At 48.5% G+C, this 11981-nt stretch overlaps 1 protein-coding gene across 1 annotated transcript; it reads left to right on the top strand.

The window, feature by feature from the left end:
• The first annotated feature begins 1497 nt into the window (after positions 1–1497).
• TNFSF4 (TNF superfamily member 4) lies at positions 1498–10238 on the top strand. The gene is made up of 3 exons (XM_026123325.2): positions 1498–1701; positions 6223–6265; positions 7794–10238. Exons 1-3 carry the CDS (start codon positions 1498–1500, stop codon positions 8156–8158), a joined length of 612 nt encoding a protein of 203 aa, XP_025979110.2. The 3' UTR covers positions 8159–10238.
• The last annotated feature ends 1743 nt before the right edge of the window (positions 10239–11981 follow it).

Genomic DNA, 11981 nt, shown 5'->3' with positions numbered 1-11981 from the left:
CCTTTAGTTTGTTCTTAAAAGGACTCGTTGACCACTGCGTATTCGCGACTCGACCCATCAGTTATTGGCAGCTCCGAGGTTATTTTTCAAGAGCAACACCTAATTGTGCGAGGACAGGGGGACCGCACAGCAATTTGTTTACCTAATGGCTGGACTCCCCCCTTCCTTTGATTTATGTTTATAGGAAATATCCTTGCCTAAATGGAAAAACACATGAAAGAACATTACTTCTGCTTCCTCTGCAAGCGGAGTACATGTTTGTCAGGACCTGTGCCTTGTGACAGGTTGAGAGAGAACATTTTGGGGAAGGGAAACTTTCTGACAGCTCATCCCCGAAAGACAAACTCACGATAACAGTCCCAACGGGCCCGATCCTCACTGGGAGGAAGCGGCGCCTGACTTCAGTCATGATATGCTAATTTACAACAGAAAAATCCTGGCTGAAAAAGCAGCGCTGGACTGCCCCAAAAATGGGTGCAAAGCATGTCGCCCAAAATGAGTACAGGTGACAGTCCCTGCTGCGGACCACTGACATCCATCAGCTCATGAGCAAGTATCACGAGGAGACAAAGCGAAAGGGAGGTGGTGGGACAAAAGAGTCATCGGAGAAGCATTTAATACAGGCCTTCGGACATAGAGACATAGCAAGAATTACGTTTGCATCTCCTACGTCCTCACTGCCCTAGAGCCAGGCGGTCCTCCTCGAGGAGGGCAGCCTGAAGGGCGTGCGGAGCACGGCCTCGGGGGTGTCTCCTCCCAGGGCACTCCCTGGACTGCTCGTTGCAGGCTCTGCAAGAAGGGATGTCCCCTGAGCAGGTCTCGGTTGTCTCCCTCTGAAGTTCCCTGCAACATGCCACTGCTTTAAGGCCACAAGAGAAAGGTGAAGAGAAATGCATGCTTTCTCTCCCATCCTTTATGCTGTCCACCTGCATCGCATCCCCTTCTGTTCACCGCTTCTCTACAGAAAAGGGATTTCAGCAGCAGCATATGCTACCAACAAGAGAAGGAGCCAATCCTGTAAACCTCCCACCTGAGGCTCATAGAAAGCTGACAGCTTTTAGGGACAGAAGACTTAGTGAAGAGAGTGAACAGAGTTGACCCGACTGGTAGGTATTGTTTGAAACATCACTTAGCAGGAGATCCACAGCTGTAGCTATGAAAGACATAAACACATCTACTTTCAAAGGCCCTTACTCAAAACTGAACTGGGATGCACTAAATCAGCCCCCACATTCACCAAATAAAAAAGAAAAAAAAAAAGAAAGAAAGAAAGAAAGAAAGAAAGGAAGGAAGGAAGGGGAAATTCAGATTAGTCACAAAGAAGTTCCCCCGCCTGCTTCTCCGTGTGCATAAAGCACTCTCCTGAAGGCACTGTATTCATTTCACCTCTGCTCCTGGGACAGGGCACCACTCGTCCACCCTACCGCTGCTGCAGGCACCCAGGACCCCACTGGGCTCCAGGCCACTTGCCCCAGCGGTTGGTGCAGGGCAGCAGAGATGGACGGACAGTCAGTCGTGGAGCCGAGAAGGCAAGAGCATCAGATGGATCTCGAAAGGGAACCTGCAGAGGATGAGTGGAAGAGCTGGCAGAGGGGCCAGCTGAGGAGGAACACACTGCACCTCGTGTCTGCTGCTGCTCAGTGGATATTACTGTTCGCCTGCTTGATCTACCTTGGTATAGATGCTCTGCAACTCTCAACGGTAAGAGCTTGTGTTCATCCCATTGTCGGCTGGCCTGTAAAACTTTGTATGGGCTTTTTTTAAGAAAAAAAAAAAGCATTTAGGCTCATCCCTAACCAAACCACTAGTTTTTAACCCTTTCCTTAATCATTATCACTCTTTTTTTTCACATCTCCTGCCCTCAAAATAACATCCAGTATCGCCAAGTGCAGGGGTAAGGGGACAGTTTATCGGGAAGGGGGATCATTCCAAGAATACTCTTTGCACAGCAGCGCCGTAGGTGAAGTGGCCTCCCGGTGAGGGAGGTCTGCCTCCCCAGCGATCTGTCCACTACCCCAATCTGCAGCCTTTGGTAGTCACTCATGCATATTGTCATTTGATTAATGGGATCATCTGGGTGAGTGTTTGCTCTCAACGAGTGCTAGATGAAGAATGAGAACCCAGGTTGCTTGTAAACATCTGAACTTTTTTTTAATATGCTATATGTGCAGGCAGATATGCCAGAAAGAAAGCTAACTTGCGCCAACCCAGCAAGCCCCCTGGCACATTTCAATGCACTGGGCTTTGGAAGTAGTCGGCTGTATCTGCAGAGGAAAGTAAGTGTCTCTGTGTGTGCCAACAGGACAGACACTGATTATATGATCAAAGAGTTTCCTTCACATATAACCTTGTTCCAAACTCAATATAAATAACAGAGATGCTTGAGACTCAGAATACTTCAGCAAAACTTGCAGCAAATATATTTTCCTCTTTTGCATGTTTGCAGACCGATGACTTGTCAACAACCTTTCACTGCTGTTTCAGCACTGCTTATGTGCTAGCTACTTCTCCTCCCACATCTTCTCCAGGCACTTTGTAACACTCTTAACATTGTTATGCTTCATCTTAACAGAGTTCATTCCTTCCTCCCACCTAGTCTTGGCAGAGAAGCAACCCAGGCACATAACCATGCAAGAGTTTGATGGCCTAGTGCTCTGGGTCCTCTGCTGCTTAACGGAAACCTGAGCTCTGTGCAAGTTTCCCTGAACTGAGTCTCACAGCAGTTATTAAACTTTTGAATGATATCCCTGACAAAAGATAACTCTTTCCATTTGGTTCAGTCCTCTTGCTTCTCCCTCCACTACTTGGAAGCCAATGGAGAAGGGAAAGCTTTCTTGCTCTGCTCACGATGCAGTAACCTCTCTTGTGTCCCACTCTAGCTGTGACTCCTGGTCTCTTAATATCTCTCAGTTCTGTAAAAATGTCAACTCAAACCCTCTTCCTCTAGAGGAAGGTGGCACTGGCTGGCACTGCTGCATGTGAACCTTCCAAGCCCAAGATGGCAGCAGTTGAGGAGAAGACACGGTGCATGCCTGGAGTTTCCCTTCCTCAATAAAAATGACCGAAACAGGATGCTCAAGGAACAGTTACTGCAGCAGATGAAAAGTCCAGGCTCTGGGAGTCACCAGAGGACCTTTCAGTTTTAAACATTTGCTTAGTGCAGTCTCAAAATTGGTTTCTATTATTTTAAGTATATGACCATAGTCTCCTGTTCTGACTGCACCACACTGGGCAGGAGAAGTCTCACTGGCTGTACACAGGGGGATTTCATCGGACTGGATTCACAGGGCTGTGTAATATAGCTGAGGACCGACCGTATAAAAGCCTAGAGACGAGGCAGCAGTGCTAATCTGACTCGTCTTGTGGTGCAGTTTAGGGAGACAGACTTTATGGGGTTTTCAGAACCGTGGGCACAACACCATCACCATCAGCGTGGCGGGCTTGAAGAGCTAGTCCACAGGAATAACTGAGATGCTGCCCGGCACGGCACTGTCCCTGCTCCCAGGAAGAGTCTCCTTCTGCTTTCCAGCGCTGGAGACTGAAGGAATAGCTTCAATAGCAAGACAGTAGCTGTGTTTTTTAATAGCAAGACTATGTTTGATTAATTTCTATTGTCCTCATGGCTCTTAAAAACCCTGGAGTATTCAGTGAAAATACAGCAGAAGTAACATTACGGCACACGTTTGAGAGATGAACAAGAGCATCTGCAGTCCAGACTGTGCTTAATAAAAACGGGCAGTGATCTGGTTTCCTGTCATGATGCAGCTTGGAGAGCAAGCCTCAGTTGTAATTTCCAAATAAGCAGCAGTGAAAAAAATGCTAGTGATAGCTTTTGCATCTGCAATGCTTATGACTTCCCATGTTTCCTGGGATGACCGCCTCTTGTTGCACCACTTGGGATGTAAGACCAAGGACAGGCCACTCAGATGAAGTCAGAGGGCTTGAAACTCCGTAATGACAAATAAATATGAGGTAAAAGCCTCTAGCAAGTCTGGGAATTTAAAGGCTCCTAATGATCTGTTGCAAGAGGGATTTGCCCGAGAAGAGCAGTAAAGGTGCAGGAGGAGTAATTTGCAGAGGTTTAACATAGATAAGGAGGATGCGGCCATAATCCTAGTATCTCCTGCTGCGGAGAAGGTACGAGCCACTTGCACGGCATGGTAGTCTGCAATCTGTATGATACAAGAAGTCAGGCACACGATCGCAATGGCCCTCTCAGTCAATGCATCTTGTTACGGTCCCCTGAGATTTGCACCTTCTGCAATACAAACCTATTCCTGAAACTTCTGCCTCCTGACACTGCTCTAGAAACTGCAGGACAATAATAAGTAAGAGGTCTTTGGGAACCACTTCACCAAATCTCGTGTTGGGGGATCCTGAACAGGCAAAAATGGTGTGGTAACTGTGTGTAAATGACACAGGAAAATCTGAAGCAGTTGCTAAGGAGTCCCGCTCTGTCCTGGGACCCTCCTGGCATCCTTTCCTGCACACCATGCGAAGGCAGAACAGTGCAATAGGGATGATGAACTTTGTTACTAGCTCACCAGTTCCCTCTCACTGCTATGGGTGAGTTCTTCCCTCTGCAAAATCTATTAGTAGATAGTTGTAAAGTACTTTGTGATCATGCGATATCCAGAATAGAGATATAAAACAGGTAACATGCATCAGTAATGACAGGGCTGATGTTCTTACAGTTGCAAGTTTGTCACCTAACCAGTCCATGTTTAATACAGCCTGCTGTCTACTGGTGGCCAGGCAGGACAGGCTGTAAGGCATGTTTTTTGACCTCTGAAGCTCAGTGGTCCTGTGCTTAGCTATCGTCTTGTTGGGAAACTACCTGGAAATCCCAGCTGCCTGAGTGAAGGAGTCAAACGCTTGTGCACGGAGGCTCATAGAAACGGAGCAAGTGTAAGGCTCGAGCTGCTGGACAGGATCAGTAACTGAGGGGGAGAGAGTCCCCCTGGAATCGATGGGTGACCATGCAATAAGAACCTGCATTTGGTAGTCGAGCCAGCCTTGCCTGTGGAAAAAGCAGCAAAGCCTCAGCTCCAGCAGCGCTAGAGGGTGCCAGAGGAGGCCTTTCCCGCTGCCCGCAGCCGGCACCCACCTCGCGCCCGGCACAAGCAGCCGCTCGGCTCCATCGCCGCCCGCTCGCCTCGGCCAGGGCACAGCGCTGAGCCTGCAAGCTGCGTCTCGGGACTCATGCTGCAGTCTGCTGCTTCCAGTGCTCCTCCTGCGCCCAGAGCGGACAGGCTGCTCTGGTCCTGTATCAAATGAGGCTAAATATATAAAAATCAGCCCAACGTGAATCTGACTAGCCCATTTTCCCCTTAGGACACCTATGGCATAAATAAAGAAAAGAAAACGCAGCAGCATGCCTAACCTTTCACTCTTTAATCAGGCAAAACGCTGAGGACTTGTGGTTGTGAAGCGACTGCAGATTTGGGCCTCCTGTGGTTAAGATGAGAGATGGGTTTGAGATGCAAAGTTCAGATTTTAAAATCTAATATAGAAGCTTGGTGTTTTGCATATCTGATCAGTAAGATACACGCTTCTGTATTCGCGTTCACTTTTTCTATTATACTCATAAAATGCAAGCCAACTTTAAGGGCATCTTAAAGCACTTTTAACTGAGCCATCGAGAGACGCACATCCTGTAACAGCCTGATCCAACGCGCAGGAAAGTAAGCAAGGCAGCTCAGCGTGCACCTGCGAAGCCAGGCGTACCTCTCCGCGCGCTGCAGGACGAGGGTGAGACAGCGAAGCAGCGCATCTGGGGCTCGGCTCTGCAAACAGCTTCGGGGCGCCTTGCAGGTGGGCTCCCCGCCCCGAGCGCCAGGCCTGCCTCACCGGACCACTCGATTACATTTACCGGGATGATTCTCTAAACAGGACCAAAACTACTTGGTAGGCTCCGGAGGGCTCAGCACCGGGCTGAGAGTCGGTCTGGCAAGGAACTACCGTAAAATCGTATTTAATAATGACAATAATAACAAGAAAAGCAAGTAAAGAGTGCGGCTGGTTAGCAGCACACGTGTGTGGCCGTGCTGGCCCCGCGGCACCCCGCGCCCGGCCGGGCCGGCGGGGAGGCTCTGGCCGCTCCGCAGCCCCGGTGCCCGCCCGGTGCCGCCGGGAAGCGAAAGCGAAAGCGCCGGCGAGCCCGCCCCGGTGCGTGGCCCCACTCTGCCGGGTCGTTAACGCGGATTTCTCTTGTTTTTTCAGTCTCAGAGCGACGAAGTCCCGTGGACCTACATCCAGTACACAGGTTGGTGGGCGCCCGGTTCCTTCCCCGCGTGTCTGCACCCCGCGGCGGCTCCCGGGGGGGCGCTCCCCCACCCCGGTTCTCGGACGGCCCCGGTATGCCGGGGCGCTCCCCCGGTTCCCGGACGGCTGCCGGCGCGCTGCCCCCGGCCCCCCGGCCGGCCCCCGGCCCCGCTCTCCGGTAGCCCCGCGGCGGCAGCCGGTGGCCCCCAAAACGCCAGAGGTTGTTAAACGCTTCGTGTCATGATCCTGCGTGTTTCTTCCGACGGAGGAAGAGGCCGGGAGAGCTGTCTGGTGGGAAGAAGTGCGAAATCCGTCCCAGCGAGTTGGCTAAACCAAACAAATGGGCTTTCCCGGCGTGGGGGAAAAACGCAGTTTTGGGTGGATCTCTGCAAGAGCTGCATACTAAAACAAGCCTTCACTCTGGAAGAATATGAAATGTGCTTTCGAGAGCTGATTATGTGCATACAATATGCTTTTGGGGGTATTTTTGAAACCAGTGAATGAGTTCCTGATTTATGAAAAATGTCAATGATTTCCTGGGGAACAGCAAACGTAGCAGAAAGGGCAGTGCTCTGCACACCAAGCTACATTGCACATTTTGCCCCATGACATACCTCAATAATAGGAGAAAGTATTAAAATATGTAAATCATACTTAAAACATTGTTGACAGTTACACTTTCAGTGAAGATTATGTAGGTAGCAGTGAGTGTAACCTAATTTTATACAGAAAAAAACATTTTTCTAGAGAAAAAGCTTGAGAAAATTGGCATCAGCCAGGAGGGGCTGTGTTGCCTGACAGGAGACCTCTGACAAAGTCTTTGCATCAGCATCCCCGGGGGCTCCGCCAGTGCGCTGGAAACGCAGGAGCACAGCAGGGAAACATTTCCAGCGTAGTTCACAGTACTGTCACTGCTCGTTCCAAGAGAAAACCTCTCACACTACAGTCTTGTTTTAATTTCTCCTGGCTCTGCTCTGTCTTAATATGTTCCTTCCTCTTCACTCTCTAAGCTGCTCTTTTATTTTGTCTTACCTAAAAAAACCCAAACCCCAAGGCATAGACTTGTTTTATCAGCATCTCTAGAGGAAGCTCTTTTTCTCTTCCTTTCAGCTCTGGTCACTTTTCCATCTTCTTGTTTACTGTTTTTATTTTCTGTTCTTTTTAGGTACCTGTGCTTCCTAAACTCAGAGGGATGCTATACTTACATGTCTGTATTTTAAGAATGAAATACAGGAAATAGTGCATAAACAGAAGCTCAGGGGGATAATCCATATAAACTGAAGCTGTAGTCCAAAAGGCACAGCTTGCTCAGGAACAGTAACCTGGAAATTTGCACTGCAGATCTCCTTTCTCTCTGGTTCCTTGATGTCTGAAACGGATCCTATTCTAGATCTCTTCTGCTCTATTCTCTATTTCACACTCTTCCTTTACTATATTTCTACCCTTCCTGCAGTCAGTCTGTATAAAATCACCCTCTTCCAAGAAGTCATTTGCCTTCATAGGACTGTCTTTGCTTTCTTCCATTCCAGGTGAAAGTGTCGAAGGAACTGCCATGAATCTCAGTGCTGAGACAGGCTCTATTCATATCAGAAATGGTTCCCTCATGATCACGTGCGATGGCCTCTACCTAGTGTCCTTGAAGGGTCTTATCAGTTTTCCTGATCTGGAGAGAAACGACTCACTGAAGCTGATACTGGGGAAGAAAGATAACAAAACCAGCAAGACCCTCTGGGAGCAAACTCTCGAGGACAATGGCAAGACAGTAGATCTCATCACGATGCTGTACTTGTTTGCTCAAGATAACGTTGCCCTGTGGACCAACACAAATGCTACTGTCAAGGGTTTGTCATTTAGCCTTGTGTTACTAAGTCCCATCTTCTACTGCTTGCTGTAGAAGATGACATGTTAAAAATGTAACGTGTAAAGTAAGGCCTTTCCTACCAACACCAAACTAGAGCCAGCTACCAATACATCCATTTGTGGGAGGCTTGTTCTTACAAGCTGTGCTTGTACTGGAAGACCACTCTAACCTCCTGCCTTGGGGCTATGGAAAGTCTCAGATGGGGTGAGATAAATCACAGTGCAAATGGGCTTTATATAGTGCATGCCATGTTTATCTCTTTGGAGCTCTACGCACCTATTTTGCTGTCTCGGATGGATCTTCCTAACACTGGAGAAAACACTGGATGCAAGGAGCCCTTGAGGAGAACAAAAACAAAAGCCAAAGTCACTCAGCTTTGCTCAGATTCAGAGAAGCCCTGTGTTTCTCTATTTATTTGACAGTATCTGTATATAGTAAAAATGTGCTGTATATTCGCTAAAATAAAAGTCTGTTAACTCAGGAAGATACCTCAAGTGTCTTGAAGCCATTTGGAGAATGAAGAGAACAGATCCGCTAAACAGCGCAAGGCAGAAGAAAGTGAGGGGGCAGCAAGAAACTTCTTTTGGACTGATTCTGGTAAATGCTGTCTGACAGGTAAAGGCAATGAAAGACAGACAGCATTTGGAAAGGAGATAACAAGACTGCACTGGACAGCAGAATTACTGGCCTTTCAATGACTATGGAGTTTTTAGGAGCAAACTTAGATGAAAAGAACTGGCTGTTCTAGCTGGTTGCAGACTGCTGAAGCCTGAGCCAAGGGGACATCTGTTGGGGCGTTTACATCTTGACACCAGCTCTCAGAGGCGTTAAGCTGACAGGGAAGCCCCCTCAAGCATGCACACCCAGACTCAGAATTGGCTTGACTCAAAAATAAGATCCAGGCACGTAAAGTGTGGAAAAACACAAAGACTCTGGTTTTGGTGGGTTCTCTGTAATGGACCAAGTGCGACCTCCAGGTCTACACCTCCTTTCTGCTGGGATGGTTCAGATAAGTTCTATGAGCCTCCTAGAAGACTTAGCCAAACACGCGCATCCCGGAGAGCTTCACGGGCCTGACCTCCATGATGTGCCTGTGCGCCCGTACGCAACCTGCCCTTGCTCCCATTGCAGTCAAGAGACAGACAGCTCTCGATGGCTCGTGGCTGCGCGTCCCTCTTCTCTTTACAGCTTGCGGCTGCTGAGGATGAGGACTGCCTTTCCCAGGCTGATGGCAACACGTGATCTGAGCACACAGGAACCTACCATGGACACAAACCCTCCTTATTTTGGGCTTGCTGTGGGGAGCAGAGCTGCTGATGCCAAGGGGCTTCGGTCTCGGCTGGGGCCAGGAGCTGCAGTTCACACTGCCCTGGTTGAGAGGAGTTGCTCTCCCCAGAGAGACAGCTTGCTTGGTGGCATGTACAGCCAACGACTGTCACATCTTCAGTTGAAGAGGGGCAGATTTCAAGGACAGATTGACAACCTTGCTCCCAATGAACTCCAGCAGCATTTCAGCATCTCACTGCTGACTGTACACTCCAAAGTGGTTGTTAAAAGTATTTATGTATTTATACTATAGGCGTAAGAACATTATTTGACATTTCTTAGAAACACTGGGAAGGCTTCAGACTTCAGGTTGTCAGTACTAAGCTCTTTGCAGATGCTCTCAAGTTCCTGGAGGTTTCCTGTCACACGGTAGCAGGTGGCAGGCACCATGCTGCTGCCCACCTCGGCTCCCCAGCTCCTCGCCAAGCGCACCACAGGGCTCAGGTGCCAAAGGGAGCTTAGGAAACCTTCCAGACTTTGGGGAGTTTTTCCATGTGCTTTCCACTGTTGTTGGCAGGTTTGATGCACCTCCCTCCCCAGAGGCTTGCGGGAAGCCTCCATGCTGAAGCTGTTATTCGTTCGGTGCTGGGAAGCAGCTTTTTCCTATCTTGGGACTGAAAAGCCCTGGGCTGACTTGTACCTCCGGGAGCTGCTGCCTAGCTGCAACCACTGGCTACCCGACTGCTACTCTGCCTGCTACCGAGACCAAAAGCAGCTGCCACCCTGACCCAAAGCTGTGCGCTGTCCTGCAGTTTGGCTGAAATAAGAATGTTTTCTTTCCTAAAAGTTAATAAAACTTTCTTTTGTAAAGTTTGGGCTTGCAGTGTCCCTTTGGAGGGGGGACCCTGGTTAGTTATGCGTTTAACTGTATTTGAGTAGATATCTAACTGTATTTGAGTAGATATCTTTTCCAGTATGAAAAGTATATGAAATTTTCATGTACTTTTGCTTTTACAGATCAGCTTCAGTTTCAGCTCACCCCAAGGATATGCAAGTCAGGTCCTTCACAGGCTTGTTCACAGCTTCGGCCAACATAGGCCAGATCACACCATCAATATGAAGAGGTGCACAGGCTACAGCAAAGCTTAAGCTTAAAGGGCTATTGGATTTGTACCTCAGAAAGGACCAACCTTTCTCCTTGTTTAGAGTAGGAGAAGGTATTTCACCCAGTGATTCCTCTATACTTTGAGGCTGACCTAGGAGATGTATATATACATATAGGTGTATATATAGACACACTTCTTGTCTTGAAATAAAGCTTGAAATAATTCATTTCCAGAGGTTAACTGCTTGAGGGGCTAACTATCCTCACCACTAAGTTTCTGTACTGCCAGTGTCTGTTTGTATCTTGTAACACCTTCTTCCACAAAGTTAAAAGCCTCTTCATTATGAGGCAGGTTAATTTTTGTTAATGGAGTAGTTATGGTCTTGTAGGAGCTTGTGGATGGTGCTGAAGTCATGTCTTACAGCTCTGTTTGGCCAGGTCAGTCCATTGAGCTTTTAGGTCAGCCCTCACAGATCATTACAGCTTGGGGTTTGGAAGTGCAGGGCCTGGACTACGCAGTCTCCAGCCACGGTCCCTAACTCTCCCTGGAGGGAGAGTGCATTCTGCCAGTTTCTGCTTACCATGTCTCTGCTCACACAGTCATAAATTGAAACAGGCCTCCCTGACACTTGGGGACCTCAAGGTCTGTCCCTCGCAGGTCTTTCCATGAGACCCATTTCACAGAATACAGTTATCAAGCAGTGATTACTGACTCATCCCCTATTTTAAAGCAGTCTCCACTTACGCTATGTCTTATGTCCAACGCACACATGCTGTATAAACTACAGAGGTTCCCCTCTCTCTCCCCTTTCCCACCTCCCCGCATGTGTAAAGTGAAGGAGAGCATGACAAAGCTGATGTAAGAGCCACAGTCACCCCCCGGGAAGGTGCTGGCCCCTTTGCACCTATCAGACCAACAGGGCTCCCACTCCCCGGCTATGCACAGAGACGGATCCAGGTTACTGAGAGCAAACAGCCTTCCCCACTGGTACCCCGGACATGTGAGGGTCATAGGAAAGTATTCATTGATACCTGCTTCAGTGACTAAGGTTCAGACCCCAGAAGAGGAAAGCTGGTGGTAGCTCGAGCTATTTTTGATCTTTTCTCACTGTTTCATGCATCAGTCTGAGTAAATGTGCTGTTTTATTGCCAGTCCCAGGACACAGACCTTGAGGCTGTGGGAGAATTGTTCGCTAGGTTTGTGCATCCCACCATGAGGGCTGGATGCAGCAGCAGTGGTCACTGCAGAAAAAACTGTAGACAAGAGCACAGGGCACAATGGGCTAGAAGCTGTTTAAGTTGGTACAAGAGTCAATGAATAACGAATAGAAACATTTAAGCTCCTTTCATGTCCCTTTACAAGTCATCTCCTTTGCTACCACAAACTTTTACCAATAATGGTGGATAATAAGCTTGTGGTTTTTAGACACCACTTACATTTCATCATTGCACATGAGTCACAGTTATTGCCTGTCTGCCTCGTTA

Source organism: Dromaius novaehollandiae, chromosome 8 (assembly GCF_036370855.1).
Source record: "Dromaius novaehollandiae isolate bDroNov1 chromosome 8, bDroNov1.hap1, whole genome shotgun sequence".
NCBI classification, from domain to species: Eukaryota; Metazoa; Chordata; class Aves; order Casuariiformes; family Dromaiidae; genus Dromaius; species Dromaius novaehollandiae.
This window is presented reverse-complemented; position numbering and strand designations above follow the sequence as displayed.

Coding starts and splice junctions, on each gene's coding strand:
- TNFSF4 (XM_026123325.2), top strand. CDS start 1,498: ATGGACGGACAGTCAGTCGTGGAGCCGAGAAGGCAAGAGCATCAGATG. Junction 1,702..6,222: donor ATGCTCTGCAACTCTCAACG/GTAAGAGCTTGT, acceptor TTGTTTTTTCAG/TCTCAGAGCGACGAAGTCCC. Junction 6,266..7,793: donor GACCTACATCCAGTACACAG/GTTGGTGGGCGC, acceptor CTTCCATTCCAG/GTGAAAGTGTCGAAGGAACT.